General features: G+C 39.2%; 1 protein-coding gene across 3 annotated transcripts in view; it reads right to left on the bottom strand.

Annotated features, from left to right (window-relative positions):
- PRKAR1B (protein kinase cAMP-dependent type I regulatory subunit beta) overlaps nt 1–14,727 on the bottom strand; it is a 101,323-nt gene that overhangs the window by 41,475 nt on the left and 45,121 nt on the right. For all 3 annotated transcript variants that reach the window (XM_068699395.1, XM_068699396.1, XM_068699394.1), the window contains exons 5-6: nt 1,579–1,640; nt 784–830 (exon numbers count right to left, since the gene is read on the bottom strand). In XM_068699395.1, coding sequence (XP_068555496.1) covers nt 784–830; nt 1,579–1,640 — 109 coding nt within the window. The remainder of the gene's footprint in view (nt 1–783; nt 831–1,578; nt 1,641–14,727) is intronic.

Below are 14,727 nucleotides of genomic sequence, written 5' to 3' on the forward strand. Positions count from 1 at the left end.
AGAGCAATGTTGCTAATGAGCAAACCCATCCTACCCAACAACTCTTGGTAGGAAAGATGTGTGTAGAGAATTCTGTCAAATGAGAAACTTGCAGCAAAACTGCAAAAGGGTCAGTTTCATACAGCATAAATATGATAAGAGGTGAATAGATTACAATGTGGAAGGCAGTTTCAGAAGAAAACTGCATTTCAAAGACTTGCTGATTAAACCACCACACACTCCCTTAAACATTTTGTGGTCTAACAGATCACTTTACACTTATAATAATCCTTGCTTTATTAATATGCTGCATTGTTCGTATATTTGGATCTAATTTTAAAAGCAAATTAAGGTTTCTGAGATGAAACTAGCTGCCTGAGGCTGTATCTCAATTTGGAAGAAAAAAAAATACATGAGCTAAGCTAACTGATTAAAGAAAATATTTTCCTTATGGTTGATCTGAACCCTCGGGTGCATTCCAGCATGGTGGCCTGTTCTGCCAAAGACTGCACACCTCCAGGTGTGGTTAGGGTTCTGAAGATAATGTCATTTGCTTGTTTTTGATACCGTATTTTCCTGCCTGAAATGGACAAATAAGCTAGGATGTAAAACATGCCAATTATAAAATTATGCACAAATGACTTAACACAACAAAAGCGAAGTAATGAGACCAATCCTGTGAAATCTATTTCAAGAACAAAGGAGACAGAACCACAGAACATGGCTGGATAAAGCTGTGTGCCAGTGCATAAAAGTTTATTAAGCAAAATCAAAATAAGCATCAGACCGTAACTGTGTACTTACATCAACCTCGCCTTGGTCAATCACGTAGAAGTTGTCTCCTTCGTCACCTGGAAGCAAAATATAAACGGTGAATGTTTCCTGAAGGTCTGCTAAACTAGTCACTTATTTCCTGTCTCCATATTTAATTCTGTACATATTTGCACAGGCCTGTACACCAGATTACTTACAGGGAGATTCATTTTCTGAAATATCCTTGCCTACTTTCCTTCATAAATCAAACTATCACTATGATTTCTTCCTATTAGTATTTTTCAATTGCATTAATTTATCTCTTTTGATTGATTCAACACTTTATTCAATGTAAACAAGCAAGAGGCTTTAGTATATCCTGAGGGTACTGAAGTCCTCCACAACATGCTGCAGGCATGCAGGTAAGTTGCCAAGTGTGATAGCTATGATACAGCACAATGAGGTGTTGAATATTCCCAACAACTGCAAAAATATTTTCCACCTCTAATTACCCTCAGCTAGCCTGTGCCACCCTTGCACACTCTGAGTTGTGCTTTAGTTCCTGAATATCTTAAGTTAAGGAATGAACATATTAATTTGAAATACTACTTATCTACATTTAACCACAGCAGTTTGAAACCCTAGAGAGCTCTACATATATTAGAGAAGATTGTGAACAAAACATTGGGCCCACATCAATGAACTTATGATATAGCCCGACACTTACAAGCTTTTGGAATATGGTCATTCTTCCCACTAAGCAAAGATGGTGAACTCTCAGATGAAGAGATGTGAATCATACAGTCTAAGCAAACATGCAAGGGTAAAGAAGAGGCGAAGGATTACCCTGTTGTATGACTGTTTCTCCTGCGATATGTGTAACGGGAAACATGGCATCAAATATGTCACTGGAAAAGAAAGAAAAAATTGTTAATGAATCAGACGTATTTCTTATCTAACCAGTAGACCTACAGTCATTGTTGCATTAAGCCTTCATTAAGAGATATGGCAGAAAAAGAAAAGGAAAATGTTAGTTGCAAGAGAACCCCTGCTTGGCAAGAAACCAAAATAACTAGTTTGGCACAAGCTGTCGTTTAAAACTAAGGCCGTGATTCAGTGCATGCTATTTTGAAAGAACTCTTGAATTATATGCACATAGGCCACTTCTTACAGCATTACACAAACTAGCCAGCTTGAATATTTTATTGTCTAAGCAGACAGATTTCAGATTTTCAGCTGCAATCAGTATGTGTCACAGCAGTAATTGCTAGATGCCTAAATGGGAGCTCTGCTCTTCTGAACATCTGGCCTCACATTCACAAGCAAAACCTGTTCCACAATGCAGAGTACATTTGGAAAGGTAGATGGCTCTAAATTAACGCAGCATAAGAGCTGGCAAGAGATTACACTTACAGTGCAGCAGACGGGAGGCCAAACTGAAAATCTTAGTTGCACTTTAGCGAGCTACTAGTGAGAAGGGAGTCTGACCAATGCTATAGAAACGCTGAAGCTACAGAAGAGCCTTTCCCTCATTAATCACAGCTGAATTACACACCTTACTGTGTTCTTAAGCATACTGTCACATATCCTTAAAAGGCCAGGCAGAGCAGTAAGGGCGAGAACGCACCCTGCACCAACACTTTGGGCAACTTGCCCAAACCCAGTCCTTTGTTTATTGAGGGAGACAGCAGGCTCCCTGGAGCCAGGGCTTCCTCTCTCCACACCGGGGTTTTGGGGAACTTATTTTCAGACGCATGAACAGCACTGAGCCGGGTGCTCCCCACCTCTCTTCCCCTTCCTATGCATCAGTAGCAAGGGCTAAAGGAAATAGCTCCCCGACACAAACAAAAGGCAGCCAGGCGGAGTTGTTAACTAGGCTCTTCGCTGGTCTGGAGTGGGAATGGTCCGTTCAAGGACCACCGATGAGGGAGGAGAGACGAAACCCTTAGATTGGAATAGAGCAAATTCCTCACAAACGTAAAGGAGTGCAAACAGTGGAGAAATGTAACATTTTCATCAAAATAGCCAGAAGATCAGCAACAAACCCGTGTTGCATTTCAATGCCTTATATGGGAAATGCATATTGTAAAATCCCATTATTAGCTTATTTCCTGTTCAACTGTTCCAGAATTTATTCAGGCTCAGTTCTAGGAAATGTTTTACTCCTAAGTTCAAATTGGTCATGTCTTTCCTCTTAAGCAGCCAGAACGTTTTTGCTCCCATGGCTGAGATGGAGTACCAGGGCTCTGGGTCAGTACCACTCGCAGAAGTGGGAGACCTGAAACCAAACATCTCCCACTGCTCCTGAGTACCTGCAAGGGATGCTTAGACCTATACTAAGATGATACCTTTTGCCCCTGTTTCTTCATCAGGCCCACCCTGTGCTATTTCCACTCACATTTAGGAAATGCTTCCATCACTGGTAAAAAGCCTGCTCAGAGGTGCTGCAGAGACCATGTTCGCACCCCATTCTGAGCACCGATGCAAAGATCTATAATAAATTATTCTGAAAAGTATATGGACTGTATTCTTACATCCGCTAAACTCATTTTTAAAGAGATTAAATGGGTTCAGCATTTCTCCAGTTCAGGGATTTCTCCAGTTCAGGGACTTCTCTGTTGGCAGAAAACAAGCATCAGTCTGGTGTAGGCTATGGAGCTGGTTCCTGTGCCCACTCTCATCCTAAAGAAATGGGAGCATAGTGCTGGGGAAAAGTACCATGATGTTAGGTGCTGAACAGGAACAGTCACCAAGGGGACCTTCTGTCAATGAGGCAAGTCAACCTGTTCTTCAGTAGCTCTAGGACCTGGAAACTTGGTATCAACAGAGCCTCATCTTCCTCCCCGTGATTTCCCCTCCACTGGGCCTGGTCACCTCACTGAACTGTACAAAGAGTTCTGGAGCATTTACTGGAGGAAAAGGCACTTCACCAAATGGCAGAGAATAAAGTCTCCAATGTGAAACATCCAAAAATAGATATGACACTGTGAATATCAATAACCAAACCAAAATGTGACTGCTTGAACAAACTTGGAAACATTTTTTTTGGAATAGAAATGCAGAGGAAATAACTACCCACAATTTCAGGCTTTCATCTTTGTTTTAAGATTGTATTTTATTTATAACTTAACAATTGACTGTACAAACAGTGCCCAATAAATTATGTATAGCACTGTGTCCTTCTCCTAAATGTTCCACATCTCATTTCTACAACACTTCATAGTTTTCTCAAAAAACTCGTTGACCGAAACTTTCAGTGGAAGGTGTAATGAACCCAAAGTCTGTCAGCAGTTGTTTTACATGAATATTCTGCTGCCTCCTTCCATCACAAATACAATGATTTTCAACCAGGTCTTCATTTTATTAGATGAAGGCTTGGATTTTTAAAGAGACCTTTGAAGGATACGTCATCAAACATTAGCCTAAAATACATATAAACACATATAAACACACAGACACACAAGTTATCTGTAATTGTAGTGGTGTTGATTTATATCTCCAAAGTGAAACAAGGACATATCTTTGATAAACAAATGTAAGTGACCAGTAATATCATGACTGTCACTGGAAACACGAAGTCATGTTTCTTTCTACTTGGGAACTATTATTCTTAATTTATATGGATAGGCCAAGATCTCTCACAGTGATTAATGAGTCGGAGTGTTTCTGCTTTTGGATGCTCAGTTTGAGATTCATTAAACAGACTCAGATCTCAGATGATATGGATCAAGAGGCAGCCTCAAAGTTTCTCAACCTACAAGTCTGGCAGCCAAAAGCTGGGACATTTAGAATACCACCAAAGAAAACCACCCTTCTGGAAATTATCATCATCTAATGTACCGAATGCTTCAGGTCCCTGTATGAAATCTGGCTTTTCATTTAATTCAGACTAAGTGTAAAATCTGTTTTGAGAATTTTCTTATTGCCTTTATTCGCAGTTGCTGAAATAAACACAAAAATGTCACAAGGATCAACATGCCAAAATACTTTGAAAATTTGAAAGATTTGTTCCTGACCCAAGCCAAAATATGAGACTACAATAAGCAGACATATTTTCCACCTCCCCAGTAAATGTCCTATGTTCCACATTCAGTTTCAGCCTCGTCCTACGTCTGTACTATGTAGAGAAAACAAATCAAGCTTTAAATACCGAATGAGTTAAGAAGTGGCACTCATAGAAGGCATAAATAATATAGCAAGGTCAAAATATGGCCTGTTGTTTTCTTCTTGCCTCATGCACCTGTTTATGTTTTTAAGCCATTCAAAATAATTTGCTGATTATTATGGCTAAAAAAGAAGCCCTTAAAAATACAGTGCTGCAACGATCTCACCATCAAGCAAAGATTGTAGCCATGTTCTCCTACAGCTCTGCAAAATTAGGTAATTGCATTTCTTGGTTTTGAAAGTATTGTTAAATACTGTTAAATAAATAGAGACAGACACATGCATGCATGTTCCTACATTAGAGCATAAACAGAAAGCCAGAAAATCACTAGTTAAGTCTTCGCCCAATGTTGAACTACCGTGATTTCATTTTCTCTGTCTGAGCTGCACTACTAAGAACACAGCAGCCTCTGTCTTCTGCCTCTGCACCAGCTATTTAGCTGTTGACATCAACTGTGCTAGCAATTCTGTGTGCTGAACTGATATGGAAAGGGCTTGATTTTTTGCCAGGGTTTTTATTATTGTGCCGTAAACGAGAATTGCTCACAGGGATTTCCTTATTTTGTTCAAATGGAAATGTTATCATTTGCCATGTTTCCAGATGACTTGTGCAGGTGATGGAAGAAGAAAACAGGGCAACCACTTCTGGTATTTCAGCAGCTGTTCCATGAGACTGCAGCCACAAGTGATGCACTGCACCCAGCACCTCCTGGGCTCGGCATCTGTCCTTGGAGGGCTGTCTCTGACCCGCTTCAGAGCCAAATTTTTTAATAGTTTTTGATAGGCTCTGTATTTTTTTTTCACAACTTCCCTACCTGCTTACAGAGGATCTGTGTCTGCTTAATTGTGGCACCTGGAGCCAAACATTTGTTCCAACCAGAAGGTATCAAGGACAACTTTTGAAACTATAGTTGTAAGTGGGTTTGTATGTACAAGAATACCCACATTTGGATCCAAAGGGAGACACTAGCAGGACATTACTAATGCTTTCCAGGGGGATTTCTGCACATTTAATTATTTTTAACTTTTTGATAGTATCCTTCAAAAACAAATTACAAGAGAAGCATGTGAGCAGCATAGAACATACAGAACAGTTAACTAGTCCAACAAAGTCAGAACAAGAAATGTGTTTAGACATGAAATCTCTATCTATTCAATCAAAAAATACCACCTGTCTTCTTAGGGAATATCAAAATGCAAAAGACATTTTCAGAAAGGTCAAAGATATCAAAGACTTGCAGCAAGTTTTAGCACATGAAGCATCTTCCATGAGTGTAGAGGAGAACTGGAAATGGCTGTGGTCAGAGTTGAAATCATAGGGTCTGACCCTCCACTGTCTGTCATTTGTATGACTTCTTGACACCTGCACAGGCTGAGCCAACTCCCTTTTCATGCAAAAAAGAAAAAGCCACACAAATCAATGAGGCAGCAAAGGTTTATACCAGTAAACAATCTATCACACTGATTGCAAAATAAGTATGATGAAACACTTTGCTGATTTAATTCAGTAGCATTTTATATACCCTGTTTGCCAAGACATAAATGACTGCACTAAGAAGAAGCTAGTAGAGAGGGCAGGCCCAGGAGCTTCTCTTTCTCACGAGAAAAACTGAATGATAAAAATAAATCATCTCATCTGCTTTTACACTGAGGCTGCCTGGAGTCAGCACAGTATATGAGATAGGCAAAAAAATAATGTGCAGTGTAGGTAATATAGTACTGGCAATGGGCAACTGAGACCAAGCTTGTTAAAACAAAGCGAGAGAACAAGGATTCCAAGCACTTTCAGAACCAGACCATGGCAATGGCCAAAATAGGGAAACTATGTAAGACAATTTATCAGTTTCACAATCAGATTTCTTTCCAGCCCTTGCTGTGCTGAATGCATTACAGGAAAGGAAAAATGGAATAGACAAAATGTATATGTGTTAGACAAAAATGGAAAATCCTCGTTATACCTGCAGGTTATAATTTGTCAGAGTTCAATCAGAACAATTTCATCCTGCAGACAAACTCTGAAAGCTTTCAATATGTGTGCTACACAGCATTTTTTCTTGTTTTGCTATCTCTCTAACAAAACAAAGAAAGCCCTGTATTGTTGAGGATAGGTTTAAAAGATATGTAGTTACTCTGGCATAATTCAACAAAGACATGCAACTTTTCCTTTGATTAAGACTGCTCTAGCATGAGAATTTCAGTGTTTTAAACCTTTCTGACTCATGTATCCTTAAAGTTTAGTAAACATGGTTGATAACAACTCCGCCTTTTTTAGCTGTAACTCTTGTATCTGGGTACTATTTTAAGATTTCTGAAGTTTTGGAGGTTGTTCTCTTCTCCTGCTTGTCTAAGATATTCTTATGATTCATTTCCTGAAAAGATAACAACTTTCTAGCAATTGTTCTAACAACAAGCTTCTCCTGCCCTGTAAGGACGAAGAGCACAGAACTTAAAACCAACAACTGGGTTCAATTAACATCTATGCAATGAAGGAATAATTGCAGTACTTCACCACCAAACAAATGGGAGGCTCTGGGTTATGTGGTGCACACCATGTAAGTATAAACCTTTGATCCACAGCTTGATCCTAAAAACACTGCATGTCATTGCTGATGTACAACACTGGAACCACTAAGAAACAATTACTATTATCAAATGACTATTGACAATAAAAACAATACTTTGCACAGGTAAAAGAAAAGATTCCTTTATAGAGGTATTGAAAGTTAATGGTCTGGAGCCCACAGTTGCTATAATCAAATATGTGGTGTCACAGGCATGTACCTAGGGTAGAGAGTCATGCCTGAAGCCTTAATAAAAACATTATGCAGCTACTTCCGTTAACTTCTTTTCCTGTTAGGAGAGCAACAAATTAATTATAGCAACAAACAAGGCTACTAACAATTACGAACATTAAATTACTTCATTATAATGGTCAATGTTTAATTATTATTACAATTAAGTCATACAATGATTTTACTATAATGACCACATGAGTCTTTGAAATTAGACATGAGAAGACATTCTAAATGGCAGGTTAAAATTAAAGTCCATGTCTAATTCCATAACATTTATTAAGTCACAAATCCACATAACTTAGAGGCATGTGAAACAGAAGAAAAATACAACTGCCGTCTTACGTTTCTGTGAAGTATTTCCATTTTTACTGTTCTATGAAGTCCTTTTATAGGTTCATTAATTATTACAGTGAACGACCTGAATGAAACTTTATAAGCATAGCATCAATTTATTTTACAGACTCTATATATATCTGCAGGTCAATGGTTCACATCATCTTCAACACATTAAAAATAGCTTTCAAAGAGACAGGGTTTCTGCAGGGATCTTCATCTGGAAAACCATCTGCCATGGCCGACTGCAGTACGAGGTGATCCTCTAAAAAGGGGCCAAGCCTTGCGGCTGGAGGATAACGAGGTCCACCCCACCCCATAGCTTATGCCAAGGCCTCTTTTCTTCCTGTCCACTCCTCAGAAACATCTGTTTGTGGAAATCATGCAGCTAAGCCCTTTGTTGTACCACACTCGTCCAGAAGTCAGGGCTCAGTGAACATATAACTCAGATTTGCCTCTTGCTATCATCCCTAGCTTTCCTTTTAGGACGTTGATGGAAGACCTGTTTCCTTCAACAAGACCCAGTGGAAGACACCCTGTGGCAAGGCACATGGGGGATGCAGGGAGGTGGGGGAGAACACTACCAAATGTGTATGTGAGGCCACGTGGATCACGTCAGACCTAACGCCAGGCTGCAGCTACAAGGCAACCCTTCGAGCAGGTCCAGCTGAACACAGCTCTCCAGAGCTCACAGCAGACCACTTACACATATTTTACAGCTTCTAGTTCAAGGACAACTGCAGATCAAGCTGCTTTACCAAGAGAGTACCCAGAAGGGTGAAGGAATTGATTCTTTCCCCCTGTTCAGCACTAGTAAGGCAGCATGGAGTACTGCATCCAGTTTGGGGCTCTCCCATATGCATGTATGAAAGACTCTGACAAACTGGAGTGAGTCCACAATGGCCTCCAAAGTGGTCCAGGGCTGAAGCATGCAGATGAAGAGAGGGTGCTAGACCTGCACTTATGAAAAGTTCAGGGCAGACCTTACTGCTCTCTACAGCTGATTAATGGGATGGTGTAGAAAAGACACAACCAGACCTGTCTTAGAGGACCACAGCAGAAGGCACCAAGCACAAATGGGAACAGAGGAAATTCCCATCAGATAAACAGAAACATCTTGCTCTAAGGATGGTCAAGCACTGCAAGAGGGGCTCAGAAGAGGGAAGGATTTCAAACCTTGCCCTGCAAGGCCCTCGGTTGGAGCATCCAACCCCAAGAGGACCTGGCTGGAGCAGCAGGTGGGACGAGGCACCCCTGGAAGCCCCTTCCAGACCCGTCTTGGCGGCGAGCTTCCCGCAGCGGGAGAGGCGAGGAGGTACGGCACGGAGCCGCAGGCACCGCGGAGGCAGGGGAGCGCGAGTCAGGAGGCCAGCTGGAGGAAATCCCATGCATAATGCACGGAAAATATGCTGTGTGTGTACAGATGTAGGAGTATCTGCGCACTTCTGCATAAATAATTGCAAGGAGACTATATCCCAACTTCTCATCGCTAGTATCGCTGCTCGGCAACAAATTCTGTGCATATCAAGAGATCCTGATTACAAATTAGGTAAAAACATGTTTTCCTGCAGAAAATAATCAGTTTGCTGAAACTGAATATTCCTGTGGAAAATGGCTGATGCCATTTCCCATTTAAAATATATATTTTTTTAAGTTTTGTAACTGTCTACATGTTCTACTGCGGTATCTTCAGAGAATCTACTTTTCACTATGGTATTATTTCAAAATTAGTTTTCTTAATAAAAGGTTAATATCAAAATAAGACATTGTAAAATGATATTTCTATTGATCTTAGTCATATTTGTCAGTTTGTTTTCTGTTTGTAACCATTCTCAAAATTTTGATCTTGGAAGTAAGACTCAAAATGGGGGGTAAAATAAGATGCCAAGAGAAAAACAAGCAAGTAAAAAAAATGAGAAACTTGGGCCAATAAAATACAGTTTCTACTTGGTTATGATGTACAAATATATATATCTACATATATAAATACACAGACAGAGACACACACATTAGACTGCACAGGCTTCTTTCTGTTTTATTAGGTAAAGGATAAGTGATTGAAAACTCTTTCCTTAGCCAGCAGGTACAGGACTCTAATTTAAAGATAGAGATATTTATGGAGGTTATACACAGCATTGCTGCAAGCATAATATATTGAAGCTTTTACTCTGAGAAAGCTCCAAATATATTATTATTAGAAGCACAGAAGGGCACTGTAACTAAGTCAAAGCTGTTATTTGCATGAACTGGCATTCCAGAAATGACCTGGGGAAATGCTTATCACGATGAAAAATCATGTACTTGAGACAAAGTGGGCCAAATTCATCTCTAGTGTAATTGAAATGAGGTCAGTATATTTGAGCTAACTGAGGAGAATGGCCCTATAAGTCACAGATGAGTATATACAATTTACAGGTAACCACCATACAGTTAATTAATTAATTGTCTCTTTCTCAAACATGCTAGAAAAGAAATGGTGGATAACACAATGAAAAAAAAATAAATAAATATATTAATTGCTTCTGGTGGGACAGAGAGAAAACACCACAATAATAATAATCATCCCCAAAGCAAATCTCTGCTGTTACTGATAGGAAGCAAATTCCACCAGTGATAAAGGGTGACCAAAACAAAGTTCCCATATTTGAACAATTTATTTCTTCTAGTACTTTTAAATCCCTTCACTCTTTAATTTCAAGCTCCCTCTTCTGGACTATCCCAATTAAACCAGAGAGTTACTACGCACTACTCATCATCCTTACTTTAGTACTCAGATAATATAGCTAAAGAAGTCCCTTGTAAATGGCACTGATAAAGATCACTAATCTAAATGTTTTTTACAGCTGAAGATCTTTGAAAATATATTAGCAAATGCTCAGATTTAAAGAGCTCCCAAGCCTTTGCAGTGATAGACACAAAATGCACTACTATCTTATCTCTTGGAGTAGATGCTCAGCTTAGGGACACAGGAGCATATATGCCCAGGGATATCCCTACATAGGGATATAAGACATAGTGAATTATGGTAAATTACATTTCACATTTGCATAAGTAAATAGGAAAGAAAACATACTATGTACATTACCTTTTGTTGACATTATTTAGTGAAAAATACCTCCCCCAAAACAGTAATAGTGCTTTCTGTTCTACCTTTGAAAATGAGATGGAGAGGACAGTCTTTCATGAGAGAGAAACATTATATATTTAGCTTTTCTTGCATCTCTTTGGCTAGCAAACTGTTGACAGGGAAAGATTTATTCTACTAATAAATCAATTTTCCTACTCAGAGCATGCCTATAAACAGCTAATTGTGCTTGTAGGAACTTGGTCTTGAACCCAATATTCACCTATTTTAATTTACTTATTTTTGTACTCTGTGCAAGATTCACTCTTAAGAGTTTTTTATAAATATGGGAAAATTAAATTGTATTTGATTATTGTGATTGTTCCTTCAATTCACATACATACTGCTCCTACACACTACTTTTATGACTACAGCTCCTGCACCTAGGAGAAAGGTTTGTGTGCCACAAGACACAGTTGCCTCTGCCTGGCAACTATATCACCACAGAAATAGATAAAAAATAAGAAGTATAAGATATTAGGCTAAAAGCTTTTCCTTTCCGTGCCTGGTGGCCCTTGTCATTTGTGATACTGCAAGAATTAGTGATTAGATGCTAAATATAAATGCAGTTAGAGCAGGTTTTTATCAGCTTCATGTAAAACAGTTTTGCCTATCGGGAAACTCCTTGGATAATTCATGTAAGATGTGTATCAATACGTCCTGCCACTGAAAAAGCTGGGAAGTGATTAGTGACTGAAGCCAAGCCTCTGCAGAGTTTTAGTTACCAAGTCACTCAGCAGCGTGCCTCCTGCAAGTCAGAAAAACGCATGCTGCAACTAATCAAGCAGTGTTTGACATGCGTCTCCTTTGGCTGACAAGCACATAACATACGGCCGCAACCATCTCCCACATCTTGCTTAATTAATTTCCATCCTTGTTGTGCTCTCCCACACCTGGGGATATCAAACAGCTGCATATAATAAAAACATTTTAACCTGTGTTAGTGGATAGGATTCAATTTAGTTTATAATTGGATCGGTAAATGAAATCATTATAAAAAAGCTGATAAAGGTTATCTAGAATGAGTCAGAATTATTTTTTAAAATTGCATAGATGTAGTGTTAAACAGCTAATGAATAAAATTCACAGCTGACACAAAACCACATGTCCACAAGCACTTGATTTTATATTTGCATATCTATTATAGCTTACAGACATGTGCAAACTCAAACACCCACACATTTTCCTTATGTTTTCCCTAAGTTTATCATTACTCCCCTTCATCTCTGATTCACAGCATTTCTGAGATAGAATCTTTACAATAAAACGAACCAGAGATAAAATTTCCTTAGACAATAAATACTTCTTTTGTAAGAGGTTTTTAGTGAACTATGTCAATTAAAGCAGCTTCATTTTTTGCAGCTTCATTTGTTACAGCTTCAGTAATTCAGAGAATGAGAAAATAGAGATCGATTAGATCAGATGATACAAATATTTTTTCTTAAGTGATCTGTATTTACAGGGATCTGAAGGAAATTAAGCTTTTTAGGCATGAAGAGCTGTTTAAATCTACAGAACGTACAAATGCAGACCTAAGGGCACACTTTCTTCATACACATAGAGATAAATTCAGACAGAGTTGCATTACTTTGTTCCTTCTTTCTCAGTAATTTTCTTTCAGACTCTTCACTAACCACTAAAATGTACATCAAAGCAATCTTTAAGACACGCAGCAATATTACTGGCAGGAACACCTGCTACTTCTAACCTCACCGCACTAATTTACTATCAGCTTGCTGTTTTAAAAAACTGCCTTGCAAACACATCACTACTGTTTCTCCTGCGTTCTGCTGCTAACATTGAAAAAATCAGGAGCGGCCAGTATTAAATTCAGTGATTTAATGTGCACAGGTCTACTTTATCTTTCCACAGGGATTGCGAGGCTGTGAATCTCAGCTATGTTGAGCTTTCATTACATTGCCAGGATGAGAGAGGGGAAAAAGCACTATTGTATATGCCTTCCTGCATATCTGCGGCACATTTTTGAGATGCCTGTTTGAAAGGGAACACGAAGAATTCGTCAGGCAGGCTGGTAGATCAGTATTAATGCAGACATTTTTGGTCACTCTCAGTCGACCGCCAAACGGCGTGGAGTGTTTGCACCTTTTCACTCAGCTCTGCTGGCTCGGTGTTTGCCTTCATGCTGGTATCATTTCTGCAGCAGTTTCTCAGCAGGAAGAATCGTATTTTATGGCATTAAAGAAACCAGGACAAACTCAGCCCAAACCAAATTGCAAAAACTCGCGAAGGTACATTATCACCCAACTCATGTTGTTTCCTCAAAACTAAATAGCCCTCCCTGCTCACGGATTTCTGTTTAATTTGGCCTCTGGCATGACAGAAAGGAATTTTTTGCCCATTTACACAACTCTATGAATCAAATGCTGACAACAGTAAGCTGCTCCTCAGTCTGACTTAGAGGCATGCACTGCAGAAAAACAGCCAAGTGCCGTGCTTGCTCTATCAGGCCTCACACATAAACCAGAGATGATATGGCCTGTAGCATACAAATCCCTCTGAATGTTAACTTTAGGGAGAAAAAATGCTTCACGGTTCCATCTCTTGAAGACTTGATATATGGCTGAGCCAAATTATCTCAACACAAACACATCTTTGACATTTATTTCTGAACATAAAGCAATGATGGAAAAAAAATCACCATGTATAATTCCTGCAAAAAGAACCCCGAGTCCTAGCTGGATAGGCTGCTACACACTGCTCCGGCACAGGCATCTTAAAATACTCATCCTGTAAACTGAGAACTGATTTAGATTAAGTTTAAAAAATAATAAAGAAAAAAAATAGTCAAAAGATTTTGCCGTTTAAATAGTCTTTTTAATGTAGGGCATGCTGGCTCTATTCGTGTTGATATCAAATTCCAAAATACAATAAAGAAATTAAGCAGAAATGTCTATACTAAAGCCCACTTAAAATAAATCCAATTAAGGGGAATAAATAGGACAAGAGAACAACTAATTCCTTGTATTTGGTTCTCTTCAAGGAATATTTATATAAATCCACGGTCTGACATTTATGCTGTTTCATGTGACAGGGATCAGAATTCTCCATAGCCCAATGCTTCTAAAGCATTTACTCCTACAGCCTGATCGTGCACCTTTGTAACAAATAATAGAAATCTCTCCACATTCACAGTAAATTTTCTATAGAATTGCAAAAGGTCTAACCCCGCAAGCTTTTAGCCATGTGAACAGTCACCACTCATACTTGAAATAAAAGGAATAATTTAATGAAAGGGTTTGTAGAATCAGGGATTTAAAGAGAGAACATTCTGGGACAAAGAACATCTCTCTTATCTGCACTTGTGAAGTGTCTTGTAATCGCAAGTATTATATATGTGCTTTGTAATGCAGTAATAATAACAAGGAGAATTTTGAGCACAGTGCCTGAATTAAGTAACTGTCCTGGATCCTGTAAAAATCTTGCCATCGGGCTGCTTTGTGGTAAGGAGAGGGCTGCGCGACCTGGGGACCCAGCTCATGGGTTCCCCTTTTGTGCTCCTGAGCGCAGAGGAAGGGGAGGGAGGTCGCTTGGAGCCACTTTGCTTCTTACTTTTTAGGG

Source organism: Anas acuta, chromosome 15 (genome assembly GCF_963932015.1).
Source record: "Anas acuta chromosome 15, bAnaAcu1.1, whole genome shotgun sequence".
Classification (NCBI taxonomy): domain Eukaryota; kingdom Metazoa; phylum Chordata; class Aves; order Anseriformes; family Anatidae; genus Anas; species Anas acuta.